General features: G+C 41.3%; 1 protein-coding gene across 1 annotated transcript in view; it reads right to left on the minus strand.

The window, feature by feature from the left end:
* Positions 1-10: 10 nt before the first annotated feature.
* The window catches only part of LOC104135657 (anoctamin-5), a 58,870-nt gene continuing 40,441 nt past the window's right edge, over positions 11-18,439 (minus strand). The window contains exons 10-22 of the mRNA XM_035889035.1: positions 18,074-18,208; positions 16,756-16,861; positions 16,606-16,666; positions 14,844-14,995; positions 10,721-10,795; positions 9,843-10,065; positions 7,114-7,283; positions 5,894-5,991; positions 5,498-5,628; positions 3,636-3,841; positions 2,377-2,558; positions 1,184-1,289; positions 11-491 (exon numbers count right to left, since the gene is read on the minus strand). Of these exons, the coding sequence (XP_035744928.1) occupies positions 270-491; positions 1,184-1,289; positions 2,377-2,558; positions 3,636-3,841; positions 5,498-5,628; positions 5,894-5,991; positions 7,114-7,283; positions 9,843-10,065; positions 10,721-10,795; positions 14,844-14,995; positions 16,606-16,666; positions 16,756-16,861; positions 18,074-18,208 (1,867 nt within the window). The 3' untranslated portion in view covers positions 11-269. The remainder of the gene's footprint in view (positions 492-1,183; positions 1,290-2,376; positions 2,559-3,635; positions 3,842-5,497; positions 5,629-5,893; positions 5,992-7,113; positions 7,284-9,842; positions 10,066-10,720; positions 10,796-14,843; positions 14,996-16,605; positions 16,667-16,755; positions 16,862-18,073; positions 18,209-18,439) is intronic.

Raw genomic sequence — 18,439 nt, forward strand, 5'->3', positions numbered from 1 at the left:
CCCTACACCGGGAATCCAAATTCTAGGATTACAAGATTACACTTATTATTCAAAGTGACGGGTAAATACAAAACAGTGCCGAAGTCATACAGTTAAATAGATTGACTAAACCTAGAATGCTCAGTAAGACTTTTAAAGAAAAGTCTAAAATCTTTGGAGTGAAAGCGAAGGGTTGAAACTGTCCTAAGCTTTCAAGACGATGCATACTGAGCAAATCACAGATATAAAAAAGCTAAAATGAGCTAAATCCCAAGCAGTTGTTTTTTCAGCTACATCGCTCTGGATAACTCCATTCTCCCTTCCGTGGCGATGAACTCCTTTTCCGTGGCTCGTTTATCACCTTGACACAGTCTTTCCTTCAATTTTTCAAGTTCATATTCATGTAGGATTTTCTGTGTTAAATACTTTTCACGTTTTATTTTGGCTTTCACGTCTGCAGGGACATCAGGAATCATCCATGCTACAAAGAATTTGACGATGAATACAACATGCTGCCAAAAAAAAAAAGTAAAGGAAGCCAAGAGAAATGTAACAACTCATCACCAAATGAAACACCTATTGTTTTATCTAACACCAAATAGATCTCTTCCCTTTTTGTTCACAAACAAAATGCATTTCATTTGGCTGTCCTGGAACAATACTAATGTGTATCTGAGATGTGCACGAAGATTAAAACACTTCCTTTTATGCAGAAACTTTAATTCCAAATTCCCTTTTCCCTTCAGAACTTGCAAGACAGTGGCTTAAGTGCCAGTTATCCAAATGAGTGATTTAGCTATTTTCAGCCTTTCTTTTTCAGCCAATATACATCACTGCAAAATGCTTTCTGCATTTTGAATACAGTCATCTCGCATAGACCGCTTCAATGAAACCAGGAGGAGTAGAAGTGCTAGTCCTGGTGGTTCACGTCTCTCCCATCTGCATAAAGAACCTTTTTTTATCCTGCCATTTTATTCCGATCAAATCTAGCAGTCTCCTCAGCTGTTTTCACTGTACTTACTCTGAGGTTGACTTCCTGAAGTTGAAGACCTAGTTATAGTAACCATTTAGGACATGAGTATTTGGCAGGACTTAGGAAATAACTATTTTATACTCTCAACAATTCTACTTTCTGTAACATTAGTAACTACCTAGAGAATCTGTAAGGTACTGATTTCGGACGGCAATCTTGTAGGGAACATACCTCCATAATAATTATAAAGGCCAGTTTTGCAGCAAGAATGTGCCAGAACTGCATAGTGTGTACGTATCTCCGCTCATGATCTGGAGGATATCGATAGTCTCTGTACCTGTTGGATTGAAAGACATGCAAAGGTGAAATGTCACAGTCAGTCTGAGACAGACTACAAGCTCAGTGGCACTTACAGGCAACTACAGCTGTCACTTTAGGAACCTTTTCATCTTGTTTTTAAATGGTCTGTTTCCTTTTGCAGAAAAAGGTTGCCTCTCTATTTGTTTCTATCTTACGTTTGCTTAAACACCCTCCTATTCACAGCAACAGACCAGAGGTGAGGATGTGTGAGAAGTGAAATTTTGTACATAGGTTACTTTTTTTGAGGGCAACGGTCAGTAATACAGGACAGAGTGATGGAATGCATCGCAGAGTAACGGACAAGTATTGAAAAAACGCGACAGATGTTGACAGATTACGGACTGGGCAGATAGAGGGTTTAATGGAAAGACAGTCTTGAGTTCCACACTCACATGCGTAAGTAGGAAAAAGACTCCTGGGGCTTTAACACTAAAACACCATACAAATGTAGCTGCTGCTTAAAATGTTGGGCGCTTTACTGTTTGGCTTGTTTGGTTTGGGTTTGCTTGCATCAGGTCAATACTTTTCTTTTACTGTGGTCTTCTCCAAAGCTCTTTCTTAATTCTTCTAGAACCTCCAATGCTTCTTCTAGTGAGAAAGGACTTTTTTTTAAAATGAAAACAGGATGGCCCAGATCCTGAGTGATATCTAGCACAGTAACTATTGCCAACTTTGGATTCTAAACCGCCCCTTACTGATATTTCCTTGTCCACTTAGGCACTGCAGCCTAAAAACTTTTGAAAATACAGGCTAAAGTTGCAACCTTAGGGACATAAATCTCCTCCATCACTCAAAAATTGTTTAATTAAGTAGAAAAAGCAAAAAAAAACCAAAAAAAGTTATCAATGAGACGCTATTAAACAACAAAAAGGTGATTTTTTTTTTTTTCATTATTGGTGTGATCTCTGACTATCTCAAGCATTGCTTTGTTAATAGCTTAAATATTACCTCTCACACTTTGGAGCGATGAGAATGATTTAATTTCTAGTGGACTATTCAGATCTGCATTGACTTTTTATGCTGTATTCTAAACAAAGTGATAAAATATTTATCATTACACCAACCTGCATATGACAAAGTTTTCTGGGTTCAGTTTAGGCCTGTTTCTGTCAGGAAAATCTGAGATTTGAAACACTGACAAACTATTGTTTATGTATCCAGACATAGGAGAGTCTTCACTTTCAGAATAAGCATAGTAGTAAACTAAACGAGGAATCATATCCGATGTGAATGCAACAATAAAAGCCTGCAAAAGAAATTGGAGAAAAGAAATTAAGGAAGTAGCACACAAAACTTGTGAGCAGATTCAGAAAGGGGGTTTGGTGCTGGGCCTCTGTGGCATAACCCAGGATCTTTTAATCAAGGGTGAGCACAATCAGGGCACTTTGCCTTGGTAAAGATGCTGGCTGCAGCCTCTGCTGCAAGGATCAGCACTCAGTGAACAAAATATGTGAACGGTCCTTACAAGAGGCACCAAATCCCCAATATCCCCTCACACCAAAACATCTTCTATCCATGATAACAGCACTCCTTAGTGAAAGAGGAAACGTGGTTTTGAATTCTTGTGAGAAAGGATGAACTCCAATCCAGTGTGTGATCACTTCATGAAAGAAGGGGAGCCATTTTCTCCAGCTGGATTTAAAAGGAAACAATGGCTACCAGCACATTTTGCCAAGAAACCTGAGATACTCAAGATGCTCAGGTACCTGGCTAACTAGGCAATACCTGCAAGTGGGTTGTGCCTTAAGACACTTGCAGATCTGATACTGTTTATTTTTCTACACTAAAAAGAGACAACTCTCTGGCTCAGCAGCCTGTTTCACTGTATACTTAAGACGAAATACTAGCATAGCATTTAGTTTCCAGTTTATAAGAAGTACTCTGAGCTGTTGACCCCACAGGGGCATCCAGAAGCAGCTGAACGAGCAGAATTCCCATAGGATAGGCCTCATAATGACAAGACAGAAATGTCATCTGGCCGACAGAATTAATCCACCTCTCCTGTCCCCTGCGGTCCCCTCTGGGCAATCAGTGTGCTTCATTGGACTAAGCTTCAGACTGGTTTATGCCATTCCAAAACACTGGAAAAGGCAGACAAGTGAATGAAAGATTATGGTCCAATGAAATGGGGTTTGGGAGCTGCATGTTGTCAATGTATGGACAAGCCGAACCACCCAAATGGTTTGACCGTATCTCCGTGGGGTAGCACGTGATAAAGTGAATACTGTTGACAAAGGAGAAAAAGCATCAGCTGATTTTTAAATCTGCGAATTCTGAGTACGTGGAAGAACCAATGTTGATGTAGCACAGTTAACGTACTTACATTAGTGACAACAGACAAGATGGCCATTCCGTTCAGGATTTCTTGCCAAACTCCTATGCTATGTGCTTTCGCAGCCACAGGTCTCCTGTACTGAGTGGTTAACTTCCAGGAGTCTACTCGAATCTCCAGGATATTATTCATCAGAGCAAGGAGGGGAGCCAGGGGAAAGGATGCCACGAAGAGAGTAATGAATCCAAACTGAATGACTGCAAGGGAGAAAAGAGAAGTGCCAAGACCTGCCCCTACAGAAGTACCCTCAGGGTGACGATGAAACACGCAAGTTGCCACTCGCAGGCAAAGGGCAAACTTCTGCCAGGCTGCACGAGTCATCTCCAGCCCTGGCCCCAACTAAGTGACAAACTGCCCCAGCCCTGAGACTTCTCTAGTCTCTTAGGGACGGGACAGGCTGCCATTCAGCAGCACCCAAGGGAGCAGGGCATTTGGGTCCTGCCCAATGATGCTGGATACTAACTCTTTCTTGGTGCTGCAGTTCTCTCACGAATGGAACGTAGCTGTATGGGAACGGGAATGTACACACACACCACATTTCTGAATTATGAGAGAGGAATAAATTAAAATCAAAAGGCTAGTTTTCCTCTCCTGCAGTTTGTACAGGGCAAGCCCATTCTCCTAAATTAAGAAGAGGAAATACTTTTACTTTTATCACAACCTTACCTCCACCTATTGTTATTGGTTTAGTGAAAATATTAATAGCAATTCTGTATACAATAGTTCCACGGGGGAGTCTTAACATCAGTTTAAGAATTGCAAATAAAATACACAAATGATCCCTCTAGTCATTACAGAATGTGCCAGTCCCCAGTGCAGAGCCAACACTGCCACTGTATTTTAAAGACAGGAAACAGAACATCTTGTCTGGTTTAGGCAGTGGATAAAAATAAATTCCCATATGCCAGTCATCAGCTCTTCCATGATTTTAGTGATCAGTTCTTCATCTTACACAAGCAACGAAATTCCTACTAGCTTAGCAGCCCCAGGACAACGCTGGAGCACACTGGTTCAGTTCCGATTCAGGAAGAGCAAGGACATCTGTTAACAGGCATGGCTGACAGCACGGATGGTTCTTAGCGTTTGAATTTCACGGGACCACAGCCATGTATGAAATATGAAGTGACAATGATACAGTTGCAAAGCTCTAGGCAGTAATTATTTCTGTACAAATAAAAGAATACAAGGGACCACTTTTCAACAAATTTTGTCCTTCTAATAGACACATACTGATATTTTCTTTAGTGTCTTTTAGATTCAGTTTGGCTTCAAATTTCTAGTTTTAGTTTCTCAGCTTCTGTAATGTCATATGCTGTTCTGTTCATGTCACTGTTGAAAAATCCCATTCTGTTACCCGTGCTCCCTCTGCTGGTCTCCTGGACTGTATGGAAGCACTGCTCAGTGCAAACCTAAACCCAAATGGATTCTCTCAGATCCAGTTCCTATGTCTCATACCTGCAGTACCCCTCCTTACAGAGTATTTGGCACTCATCCCGTACATACAGTTTCCACTGACATCAGCTGAGAATACGCTTGGGAACACGAACAGAACAGACATCACGACAGCTGGCTGCACTGAGAATAACGTTCCCCATTCAAATGAGCGAAACAAACAGTCTTTGCAGTGTTTCTGTGAAATTCCCTGCAGTCTAAGATGCAAAGGCAGCTTATTTTTTTTTCTTTTTTTTTAATTGGGCTGACCTATTTAATGATTTCCAGCAGTTAATCGTCTACTGTTTACCAAATGAAAGTGGTGGCATCAACCCACAACAATTAAATGAGAAGCTATTTTTTTGGAACTGTCAGTACGAGGTGTCTTGTCCTCAATTCCAAATGTGTATTTTTAAACTTACCCATTTCTAGATATTCATAGAACAGGCCTAAGGCTCCAAATGTCTGCAGATCATGGTCTTGCTCCCAGCGACTGTATAAATTTTCTGGATTACTTCTGGCTTTCCGGCGTCCCCACCAGTTACAAATCCAGCTGTGTATGCAGAAAAAAGTTAACAAGGAGAGAAGCAGATCAGTATCCCTTTCTCTCTGCAAGCTCCTTGTTGTAATATACTTTTACAAGCATGGCTTTCACAGAAAGAGGCCAAAAGCCTCTACAGAATGAGCCTACTTGTCGGAATTTGTTCTTAATTTATAGAATTTTTCTTAGCTTCTTCATACGGGAATAGTGGTTATCACTCCTTCCTAGAATTTCCTCTGTCCGTAACATGGGCATCTCAGTGTAAGAGAGAACTTACGGTACAATGGCCTCTTGGATATTTCCCCAGATCTGTTTGCCAGCCATGACTATGGTGAGCTGTGTCGTCAGTTCTATCAAACAGCCTGCAGGATCACACTGGCAGAGACAAAGTGGGGGTTAATGGACAGTAATAATGGACATTACCCAGACAAACTGTGTTCTACTACTGCATAAATGAAAGAAGGAAGAGGATTTCTTAAAACTTGTTAGGACAATACTTAATTTTAACCTGGACTGCCAGCAAAGATACCCTCTCAGGAAGGCTGTTACAGACGGGCTTTCAATGCTCAGTGTGCTTGACAGAACACACACCAAAACATGACGACCGTTCAAAGACGGAGCGATTCAGAGATGCTTCAGGCTGAGCACTGTGCAGACACACAAAGACAGGGCAGCAGGATCCGCACGCAGCAGCCACCCCACAGCACCAGCAAGGGGAATCTACGGTGCTCGGTTGGCTCTCAACACCAGACCAACCCTGACCTAGCAAGCACCTGCACTTTCTAGCCATATCCCTACACTAGAGGTATTCAAATACCTGCCGGTATCTGGTCTCTGTTTGCTGAGAACACTAGTTTTAAGGTTTCAACTCTTTACTGAGGCCTTCTTAAGAGTCTAGCAGCCACACCAGTATTAGGATATACTCTATCAGTAAGTGCACTGAATTACTTCATCGTGTTTTGCACAGTTTTTCCTCCACTGCTGACTCCCAAGCAATGCTTCACATTTAATACTGTATTTCATCTCCGTACAAACAGCATAATTAGCAATGAAATGAGGGGAAAAAAGCAAAAGCTTACAGAGTGCCTCTTACCAAATGGTTTCTCTGAAAACGTTGTGCCTCAAAAAGCTTATGAAGACACCCAAAAGCCAGAGAGCATTTCCATTTATACTAGCTTTCTTCAACCTAGAGGATCACTTTTAAGACCTACGGCGAGATCCACAGGTATTTCTGGAGAACTGGGGCCAAGAGAAGTTTTTTGATTTTTCACCCTTGTGACCGAGAGCCACAGATTTTCACTGCTGGTGCTTCCCGGACTAGCAACAGTAGGAAGAGTCCCTGGAAGCCCTTCCATCAGCCTCAGGACGGCCAGCTGAGGTCCAACACATGCCAGACCAAACCTGCAGCTGGCAATTTATGACTGCACAGGTTGGAGGGGATGAAGAGTTTGAACTAGTTTATTATTATTCAATCCACCTTAATCAAGAAAGTCCTACCTCTTCATTTCGCCAGCGATTGAACATGTATGTGTAGGCACCTGGGTAACCAACAAACTTCCCTTTGAAGAAGGCCACGTAGAAGCAGGATGAATAGTAGTTGACAAACTGGAACAGAAACATTTTCATAGTCAGCCTGTTCTCATACTCCATATGAGTTCTGGGGATCTCTGTGAAACCAAAAACCAGAAATTTTATTTTCCTTCATTCCCTTTAAAAGGATACAGATTCATAAATACTCATCACCCACAGTGCCTTTACGTCCCAAGGGAAAAAAAAAAGAAAAAAATAAAGAGAAAGCCACCTGCAAACAGTTCAGCAGATGGAATTCCTGCTCTCAGCCACCCTGTCCTTAATTTACAGTGCAATGCTCCGAGTAGGCAGGCAAGTGAAATTCATTCCTGAAACACTTAGAAGCTTCAATTTCCCCTTCTTTGTACTGTCCACTAGCACTTGTCCATCCCAAAATCTTACACAGGTTTTAGTAGATCCAAAACGAATCTCAAACGTTAACTAGCAGGGTCTTCTAAGACAGTGAAAATTTCACTGTTGGCAATACACATGATAAAGATTTTTTTTTTTTGTTTGTGGTAGAGAAGTATGTTACGGTTGGGGTTTTTTTTCCAATATGCTGTATGTGTGTAACTTATACTAAAATCAGCACAGAGTAGATGGGCCCTGAGCCTCTGGAAGATGAGGCTTGCAGTGGGGGGAAAAATAGGGAAGGATACAGGTATCTTGGTGATACTGAACATCACCAAACCTTCACTTAAGATTTTGCTGCCTTCACAATCACATTCTCCGTCATGTTTACATTTTTAAAGGTAGCAGGAAACCCTGTGCACCTTATTGGCAAAATGTCCTGTTAAATGGTAACATATAACTAATTCAAGCTGGGTTAAAGGGGAAGAAAAGACACCACAAGCATTTACATCCCTCTGAATTGGTCAGAACCTGGCAGATGTGTTGAACTCCCCACCCCTATGGCAAAGGTATTTTATATATCTGAGTAAATTAACGTTTCCAAGGTTGGCATAAATGCATGACAGAAGGTATTTACTGGGAGCCTGCAGTGTACCACAGAAGAGGCAGTACTCAGGTGAGGGAGTCTGCCTAGGCTGCAGCTCATTAAACTATTTTTATTGGCAGTGAGCTGTTCAGATGTTTACATCAGACGCTCGATGTTCAGAGCACCAGAGGTAGGATATACCCGCACTTCTGAAAAATCTGGCCTTAACCTTTTTAAGGAATTCAGGAGTGAAAAGAGTTGGAACAGACAATCCTGACAGCCGGAGCCAAGGCATCATAGAGGATGTGTATCCAGGATACATCCTGGAGCCACCCGTCTCCCTAAGCCCGGGCTAAGTGCAGCTGGCACGGCTGCCAGAGGAGGGCAGCAGTCCCACAAAAGTAAACAGATTTATTTTCCCTCTGTCACCAATAACCACAGGTAGAGCTGACATTTAAGAAATTAATCCTCCACACTTGAAAGCAGCCAAATAACACTGCCGAGCTTTCATTCTTGTAATTCATGGTCTTGGAGAAAGAAAGATTTAAAAAAATTATTTGGGGGGGGGGGGGGGGTTTTTTTGGGGCTTTTTTTTTGTTTTGGTTTGGGTTTTTTGCTAGGGGAAATGTTACTTATAACCTGTTCTGTCTTTCTCTGGTCTAATTCAGTCAAGTGAGCTAAGCAATACAGATCTCTGACACAAGAGATGGTCCACAATAAATCAAAATAAACCCAATGCAACACCCCATTAAAATGTCTGCAAGAAACACCTTTCAATTCTCGATTCCACTTGTAAGACCTCAAAAAAAGATCACCCAGCTGTGTTTATGACAGCTGTACAAATTACAAATACCTAATTCTTTCATCTCTCTTCCCCAGCTGAATAATCTGCAATTATTTCTTTCTACAAAGCACCTGCAGGGACTTGTACATCTAAATCATTAATGGCAAACACAGAAGAATATGTAAGAAGGGCTCTAGGGAAGGGTATTTCCAGCAAGTAAGCAACAGTCAAACATAAAATCTGCTACAAACCCAATAGATCTTTCTGGGCCTGCCTGCTGGCTCCTCCCGCCCTGGAGTGAGCCTACTGCAGGTACGGCTACCAACAGCTACAGCCCCGCGGAAACAACAAGGGGCCGGTCAACCTGCCCAGTCTCTGCCTTCAATCTGTATTAACCCCAGATCTGTAAATCTGCTAAGGGCAACAGCACCAAGAGAAAACCCTGGAAAATATACTGTTCTATCCCATCCCCCAGCCTCCTACCTTTTCCCCCCAAAGTAAGAGACATGATTATTTAGTCTTTTTTCATGTAAAGATGGCTGTGAAAGCTGTGATCTATTTTTTTAAAAAAGATCTAATTTCTAATTAGGATTTATAATTGAAATACTGCTAAATCAAGACAGTTTGATCTTTTTTTGGTGACTCTAATGTAACACATGATGATTTTTAATTACGTTCAGAACTACAATTGTCTCTGTAGACTAGTTTTAATATAAGCAAACATTATACTAGGAGAAACCAGCTTATGATAACTATTCAAATGCAGGGAAAATGTTCGGTGCGGCCATGGATACAACTGAGCCACTGCTGCAAGCTACAGACTAATGCCCTAGTGCTCCCCTGCGCCCGAGGCGAGAACAACTACACAGAGCCCCTCTAGATGGGTTCTCCCTTTAGCGATTCCTTGCAAGTTTTGTCTTCAAGTACACTGCTTACCCATATCTGTAATCCAGATGGCTATCCTCTCATATAAGAAATTCAGTATCATGATGATGACAAAATTCAGGCATGAGGCTGTGACTGAAGTTGCCAGCTGAGGGGTCAGTAGTCCGCTGATGGGCTGTAAGCTTTGGGTGTTCTCCATCAGGCTGGCAAAGGCAGCATACACCGCAAGACGATACACGATCACAGCTATCATGCTAGCTATAATCAGAGAGACCTAAGGAAAGGACAGAGGTTTGAAATACACTAACAGCTCAGTATAGCTATACGTATGCAACTTTTGAAATGAGATATAAATGATCATGCTTTGTAGTTTTATAGCACTGAAATGCAAAGTACACAGGCAAAATACTCTATTAGAGACATTAAACCCAATAAAACGGCTTTGTTAGCACGAGAGAAGCAATCTAAGATCAATATTCAAGAAAAATAAACAGTGCAGAAGGATACAGACTCATAGAAATGGAGATGGAAGGAACAAGTTAGATTACATTGTCCACCCTGAAATTCACTCTGCAGATGTTTCTACAGAGGAATATGTAGATATTTCATTGTAGGGAATAATGCTTTTTTTTTTTTGCCTTTACTACAATTTTTTCAGTATGGTCTGTTCATAGCACGTAAGCCAGAGAAAAAGTTATCCCTATGCTAAAATGTCCAATCGAATTACTAATTAATGACAGATTTCTGAGGTCTTTTTTTTTTTTTTATTCTGAATTGAAGTGCATTTTTCATGACAGCAGGAAATCTGCAGGACAGTAATAAAAGCCGGTGTTAATATCATGATTAAAACCAGTTTGTGTTAATGTCATGATTAGTGACGATCAGCAACTCTGATATGTGTTAAAATGATGACTCAAAAAGATGCTCACCCAGAACAACACTGTAGTTCCCGAGATGCAGAACCGCACAGCCTGGCTAGTTACAGGCAAATAAGGCTCCATCTCCTGAAACAGTCAAGCAAGCACAGCACAGTTCACAAATCCGTAATCTTGTTCTAACACCAAGCAGCACACAGAGCTCTCATCAGCTGTGTGAAAGTGCCCACATCAGAGAAAACCATTCAGAACCCCCCTCTCTTAAAAGGGCAGATAGGACATGATTTTAATAATGTGCTGGGGGGGGGGGAGAAAGGGGAGGAAGATGAGGACAGAAGTGGCCATAACAATGCTTAAAGTAAAGACAGTACTTGGAAAGAACGGTTAAACCTTTGCAAAAATCAATCAGTAACTGAAGGAAAAAGACCACCTCCTTCATTAGATGACCAGGACAGAACGATTACTGTAGCGCTAGGTCAGCGGTCATACAGCTCGGAGTCCAAAACTGGACTGAATTTTAAGAAATCCTTCATGTTGAGGTTTCTTAAAATGATCATTTACTTGGATGGACCATGTTTTTCCACACAGCCAGAAGAGTGTTTTCCTCCACTCCTTCAATTTTTTATTTTTTATTTAATTGAAGAAATGGCTACATTCATTAGTTGCCAATCTCTGCTGCAGCATCAGGTAGCTAGGTCTTACCCAGGCGAGTATCCCCATATAGCATATGAACAATTTTCCACGCTCGTGTAAAGTTCTCTTTTTCGCAACAAATTCTAATTCCTAAAATATCAGATTGCACGTATTAAGAAAGGATCGTTTAAGAACCAATGCCAGTGGAAGAAGATTTAGTAAAAAATAATCTGAATGTGATGCATCTCTGGGGCAAGGCGTTGCAGTATGCTAACGCGCCTCTTGGACAAAAGGGCACCGATTACTACAGGCGAGCGCCGCATTAAGTATATCATCCACAAGTATATTGAACCAGGAAATGCTTGTTTTGACAACAGCAGGTATTAAGCCTGCAGAATGTTGTTGACGGGAGCTCAGTTTCTGTTGCACAAAAGCCGTGCCGAACGCACTGGCGTAACGCGATGTAATTGCGCGGAATACAACGGCCGCAGCCGAGCGGCACGCTTCGCCCTGACACAGCCGAGCAGCAGCAGTTGTTTTACAAGCATTGCTTCTCGGCGGCGCGATTCTTCAGTCAGTCGGCGCGCCCATACCAATGTGATTTTGTTTGAAGTGTTGATGTGCTGTTCGCTCAGGAGAGATATACTACCCGAATCTGCCTAAGCATACTTACTAAGCACAATTATCAATACCATAGTCTCGGGTCACAACGAGTTGTTTGATGATGATAACCGTTAAAGGCTCTATTAACAGAACTATTAAAGAAACAGCTGAGATAAGATACAGGCGCAATGTCAGGTGGCTTTACATGGGCTCATAACATTTTATACCTATTATGTATTAATAAATAATATATATATCCTATACTAAAACCAAATGTTTCGCACGTAATAGGCTATTCAACAAGTTTTCTACTTTAGAACAAAATGCTGGCAATAATGTGCAATGACAGAGCCTGAGTTTGAATGTAATGCTTCATTATTTATGCAAATTAAGATTCTACTGTAATCAGCAAAAACAGATTTTAGCTATGATCTAGCCAGATAGTTTAGTGACCAAATGAGGTGTTAATTAAAGCCTCAAAATGGGCAATTTCTGTTTCAGGACACCTAGAACTTTGAATCCTAGCCAAGAATAATGAGGAAACAATTTTCTGAGCAGAGCACAGCCAGCCTCGGGACACAAGCAACTCAGTGACCTGTATCCCTATTATCTTGGCAGCCTGCAGAATTAACTTAGGTGAAATCACTGTCCTTTCATGTGTTCCGTGTTGCACATGATCTAATGAAAGGAAATTACATGACAGCGTGGCTAACCCATATGGTTTTCTATAACTGGGTATTGATAAGGATCACCGCTAAACCCTGCCACACAAAAGCTTCTGAAAATCCACCAAGGGAGTAAATTGATGTGTCATAAAACAAAGGACTGCACAGTCATTGAGTTTTTATGGTAATTATTAACGCATACTTAGAAAGCACAGAACAGTGCAGTATCTCCGAGATTGGAAAAATCTATTGTGGTCCCAATTTTTGTTTCCAAAATAAAGTCCAAATAAACTGCCCTACCTAGGAGATCTGCATGAATGTAGAGAGAGAACAATCTTCTCCCTCAGGACAGTTACACAAATGCGCCTCACCCATGCCATCTTTGGCTGTCATCTGCTGCGGTTGATCACCTCGCCAGACTATGGGTTTTGGTCCACGCTGCACGTAACCACTGCCCACGAGTCAGCCCCTTACTTCCCTGCCCTCGCACGCTTACCCTCTGCTGCAACCCGTTCCTCCAGAGCACACAAGGGCCGTGAACCACCTGCGCGATTTCCCCCTGCTCTTCCCTTCAACTGCAGCAGAACCACAGTGGTTCAGCTGGGTTTGGTCGCTGCGCAGCCATAGAAGCAAGTGGAAGTTTTGAGCCTGAGCGTACACGGGGATGTGAGCTAGTGAATAACACACAACAGGCAGGCATTTGATTTCAATTAGCTGAACTAGCTAATCAGGAACTGATTTACCTGAAACTGTTTCCCTGAGCATGCAGAAATCAATACCGTGGCAGAGCTACACTCAAAAATCACAGTGCATGGGTATCAAAGATCTCTGCGTCACTCCAGCCTGCAAGTTACAGGTGTAAGCAGCAGTAATGCTGCATGTGTGTGAGGGGAAGGAGAGACAGAAAACAGTCTCTCATGAAAAATAAGATTAGCGTATACATTTCCTAATAATTAAGGAGAGAAACCCCCAAAGACAGGGCTACTCCTTCTGGAGCAATGATGCTTCCTGTGTTCTGGCTAAGCTTCTATTTCTTTTCTGAAGACTGTTATCTAAGTCTACTTACGACTAGTGAAAATAAGTCATTTATATACAATTCCAGGAAGAGGAAGGATGCTTTAAAAATACATTAAATTGAGGTTGTAGATGTTATATTGGAATGAACCATCTGATCCCTAAATTTGTCAAATAACTCCTATCCAAATTAAATTCAAATGCAGACAATTAGCATCAGTAGGTATTTACATAAAGAATTTAACGGAGTTAAATAGTGTGGTTAATTGTATCTCAATTAGATTTCAGACAAAGGACTTAAGCAACCTTCATCTTTCTAGCATTCCCCATAGTGGTTGTATATCAGAAACAAAACCACGGCTAGTCCCACTTTTGCATCTTTAGATCAAGATGACTGCTCCTTCATATGTTGTGCAGGGATAAGAAAGAGCGCTTTTAAAGGCACAAAGATTTCAGACTGCTACCTCGCAATGTGAAGGACACTGTAAAGATGGCGTTAGCCAAGTGAAAGCTATAAACTTTGCCTGTGTATTCCTGATTTAATATATCAGCTTCCCATGAAAATTAAAGTCAACAGGGGGTAACTAATGAAAGTTATGCAACCCCCGCCCCGTGTTCTCATTTATTCTGCGTCAGAAGCCTAGATAACAAAAGACACCTGCAGGAAGAGAGCCATGGCCCAAGAGATGGGGCATGCCTGCCACGTGCAAGAGGAGGCCGAAGTGCCGAGCGCCTCCGTTACTGCTGCCTTCAGCCTGTAAGGCGGGACAGCCACACAGGGCAGTGGCCCTGCGCCAGGGTAAACAGACCCTTGAAAGGCAGGGCTATTAACTCCAGAACTTACTGAAGCTAACACAGCTACGCTGCTTTCGGCAGTTAAGGGGCTCCTCTCTGATACCAGTCAATCAGAGCACAAACCTCAGCACTCACCAACCGGACGCCTTCAGGGAGAAAACAATGCGTTACCAAATTCTGCTTTGAATTCAATGCCGTCTACTGCGTTCAGCAAGGGCATGATTGGTGTCACGTTCTAAATATTTAAGCCAAACTCACTGCTACCATAAACACTGCTCTGTGGAGATGCAATAGCTGATGGCCTGCCCTGCTCCAACGTAAATGCCCCGTTGCTCATGTGTGTCACACAAATCTTTGCCTAGCCATGAGATACACACTTGTTGCTGAGGCATAACTTGCACTTCATCAAACTATCTTTCAGCACACAAACTGAATTTGCATGCACGTCAACCCAGCAGGCCCATTACCTGAGTTACAGGATTCTTCTTCTTTTGGGTACATTTTGCCTCGTACTCAGGCCTCAGCTGGAGTTGTTGCTGTTCCTCTTCAAAATCAACCAAGTCCCACTCATATTTCAGCCTAGCTTGTCGTCTCTTCCAAAACTCCAAGAAAAGTGTAACTGCAATTTGGAAATGTTACAGTTAAGGGAGAAGTGAACAAGTTCATGAACTTATTTCTGCACTGGCTTCTAATTCTGTGGTGTATTATTTATCCTCACAGTGTGACCCATCTATTTTTATCGACTACCTATTCAAGTTCACAGCTAAAACTGTAATATGGATTAAGTAATTAGCTAATTGAATTCCAGAAGGGGATGAAAAGGAAGATGCCAAGACAGGATATGGGCATTTCCGTGGTTATGACAACCATGTTCTATTGCAGTTTAACTACTTCTCATTCACAAATAGCAACACGGAATTAACAAAGAAATATGATAATTCAACTAATTGCTAGTGTATAAACCTGTAACACGTGAACAACTATTACAAATAAGCAGAACTGTTTTCAAGTAGTGTGTTCAAAGACTTCTGTTGCTTTTTGATGATTATTTGTTATCATGGTCATTCTAAAGACAGTGAATGTCTGATGCTTTTCATAGCATCAACAGTGAGGCTGGCTTAAGAAATTTTTAGGACACTGGAGGGAACTGATTTTGTATATAAAACAAACAACTATAAAAGTTATAATATCGTATAAGATTTTAAAAGCCCTCTATTAACTGCTTTAAAATGTAAACCTTAGGTAATCTGACTGTTCTTATTTGAAGTGGAGAGGCTTTACGGTTTACACAAACACAGGAAAGCTTATCTTCTGCAGTTCTGAAATCTTTTGCTGGTACTTCCTGAATGACTAATCCACGTCACTCAAAGGCTAGTGCTTAAAACCAAGAAAAGATTAGGGAAACAGCCACACATCATCTTATGTGATTTTTTTTTTTGAGAATTATCTACAAAAAGTTAGTGGCTAGGTACTTTGATAACGAACAAATAGATTTTCTATTTGCACACAAAGATCTGTGTGTGTTAATGAAATATCTATATTCAAATCGAGCTCTAATGATTAAATTTCATACAAACAGTATGACACAGAACACAAAGGCATTTAAGGAAATAAGAAACAATAACTACACTATCCTGCATCTATAAACCTTCACAGAGTTGAAGAAAAGAACATGTATTCAAGATAATACGATCTTAAAGTCTGAATAAGTATCGCGTGGTGTGAAACCATGCTATAGAGAGTCAGGAAATCCACCTCTCTCTGCATCATCAAAACATGCTACAATGTACGAACTTCACCCGAGTAGAAGCCAACTGGTTCTCATCCTAAAAGCATTGCTAATAAAGTGGTAGTGCTGGACCAGCATCCAGTGAAAGGACAGAAAAGCACTCTACTCCCTTCAGGGGATGCTGATGCTGTGCAGGGCTTAGCAGAGAGGACTCCTACAAGGACTGCGTAAGGTCAGACCACTCTGTCTTAGGTTACTAAGGAAAGAAACAGAGTACGTAATGCTTACGACAGCCTAGATAACTGCTGGATTTTGTTTGGTTTTGTTGAAGCCCAATCCCTCTCTAACTTTAAATTATTTTTACTCTTTCATCACTTCTGCATCTGAGGCAAGATATTAAAGCAAAGCCGTTATTCCTTTTCTTCCCACTTCCAGTGTCCCTCAGCAATTTGGCCAAGATGTCCTTATTACTTGACATAAAACTTACCAAATGTACTCACCCCATATGCCCATGAAAATGGCAAAAAAGAGAGTTGCCACGTTGTCAAACAAATGGGAATACTGCAACGGAATAGACAGGAACAGGTCAGTACCAAAACAGTTTTCAGTATGAACAAAACCGACAAGTGGCTGGAGAACCAGATACAGACCTCTGAGGACTGACAGGTGGTGTTTAGTCTCCAGTACTCACACTCTCGGTCACAAAGAGGGCACATGATGATCTCTCCTCCAATTGCAGGGTCACAGATTTCTTTGCTGAGGAGAAAATATTATACAGTATCTGTTTTCATAGCATCTTAGGAGCTGCTATATGAAATTTATTAAAAACAAATAAATTAAGAGCTTCATTTGCTCAAAGCTCAACATCTGCAGCTTCACAGAGAAGATGCTCAGTCTTGTCACGTTCACTGGCGTTAACCTGTAGTTGGTCAGGGCAAGCCAAGCAACGTAGCAGCTGCTACAAGGAGGAGAACCAGCAGTTCACCTGGTGTGGGCTTTCCGATTCTATCGGTAAGGAATCAGAAGTCTGTAAGGAGCCGTACTGCACGTGGACTGCTTTCAGGTGAGATGTAAACCATGCTATTCCTCAACAGGTTAGTAATGCATTCAAAACACCTTTTCTAAAAGCAGAAGCATTAATTCAGCTTTGTTATCTACAGTAAACTTTGCTACTTCAATTTAACCACTACAGAGGGTGACGTTTACAATCCTATGACAGTCCTTCAGTATCCAGAGAAATCTGAACATGTATAGCAGTATTCTCAGGTGAATTCTGAACCTAGCTAAAATTTAAGTCTCAAAATGACATAATTCAATGAAATGAATGAAAATTTTAACCTGTTATTTATCTTCTATGGTTAATCTGGAAGCCTTCTTATAAAAAACAGTGAGCAATGAAACGTCAACCCTCTTTTCCTCTCCCCACCCATCCTGCTTCCCCCGCTGCCCTGAATACAATAAATCTCGTGACCCTTGAAGAAACAAATGCAATGCTTATTTAAAAAGCAAACTCTGGCTCCTGAGATACTGGATCCCTCTTTGATGGGGGAACACTGTCCTGAACTCATGCTTTTGGTAGTTAGTACAAATGATGTCCTACACAAAAAGGTCAACAGACTGCTCTGCAAGACAGATTAAAATAGAAAAGCTTAAGGCAACAATAAGCACTTGAAACAAACAATTTTGAGAGGTGTCGGTGGTACTCTTAGAACTTCATGTATTGCAGGTCCTCCGATATAAAAAGCTGTTGCCAAATGGCAGTAAAATCCTGCTTTTCACCTACAAATTGAGTCTTACTAATTAATAGTCACAAGTTCTGCATTAGCTGTCCACCACCAATTCAGGCAATAAAGATAGCTGAAGAATAAATTTGTCTGCTCTGACAAGCTTTAAAAGCTTATTGCCTGTTTTTTCGCAAGGACGAATTTTCACATTATAAGCCCAGAAGATTGTCAGCGTTACACTCACCTGCTCATATTTTCATCCATTGTAAACAAGCCATAAAGAAAACAGATTAAGCCAACAACTGCTGCAAGGAATAACATCTCAGTGTAAAATCCTAGCCAGGCAAAATAGATTCCAATCTTCTCACCATAGTACTTCCTGAATACAAAAACATGCAATTAATAGGAATACAAAGCAAAGTTTAAAGCTGCAATAGAGCGAACTGGCCAGAGTCACAATGAAACACTTGGCAAAATTCTCATTTAGCAGAAGTGTAAATGCACTGATGTACACTGGGAAAAATGGGATTTGAAGCTAGCTGTGAGAAGTTACACAAGCCGAATGAATAAAATATACGGCCTCTTTCTGACCCCTTTTTTTCCATCTATA

The sequence above is a fragment of the Egretta garzetta genome, unplaced genomic scaffold (assembly GCF_000687185.1).
Source record: "Egretta garzetta isolate BGI_Z169 unplaced genomic scaffold, ASM68718v1 scaffold222, whole genome shotgun sequence".
Lineage (NCBI taxonomy): Eukaryota > Metazoa > Chordata > Aves > Pelecaniformes > Ardeidae > Egretta > Egretta garzetta.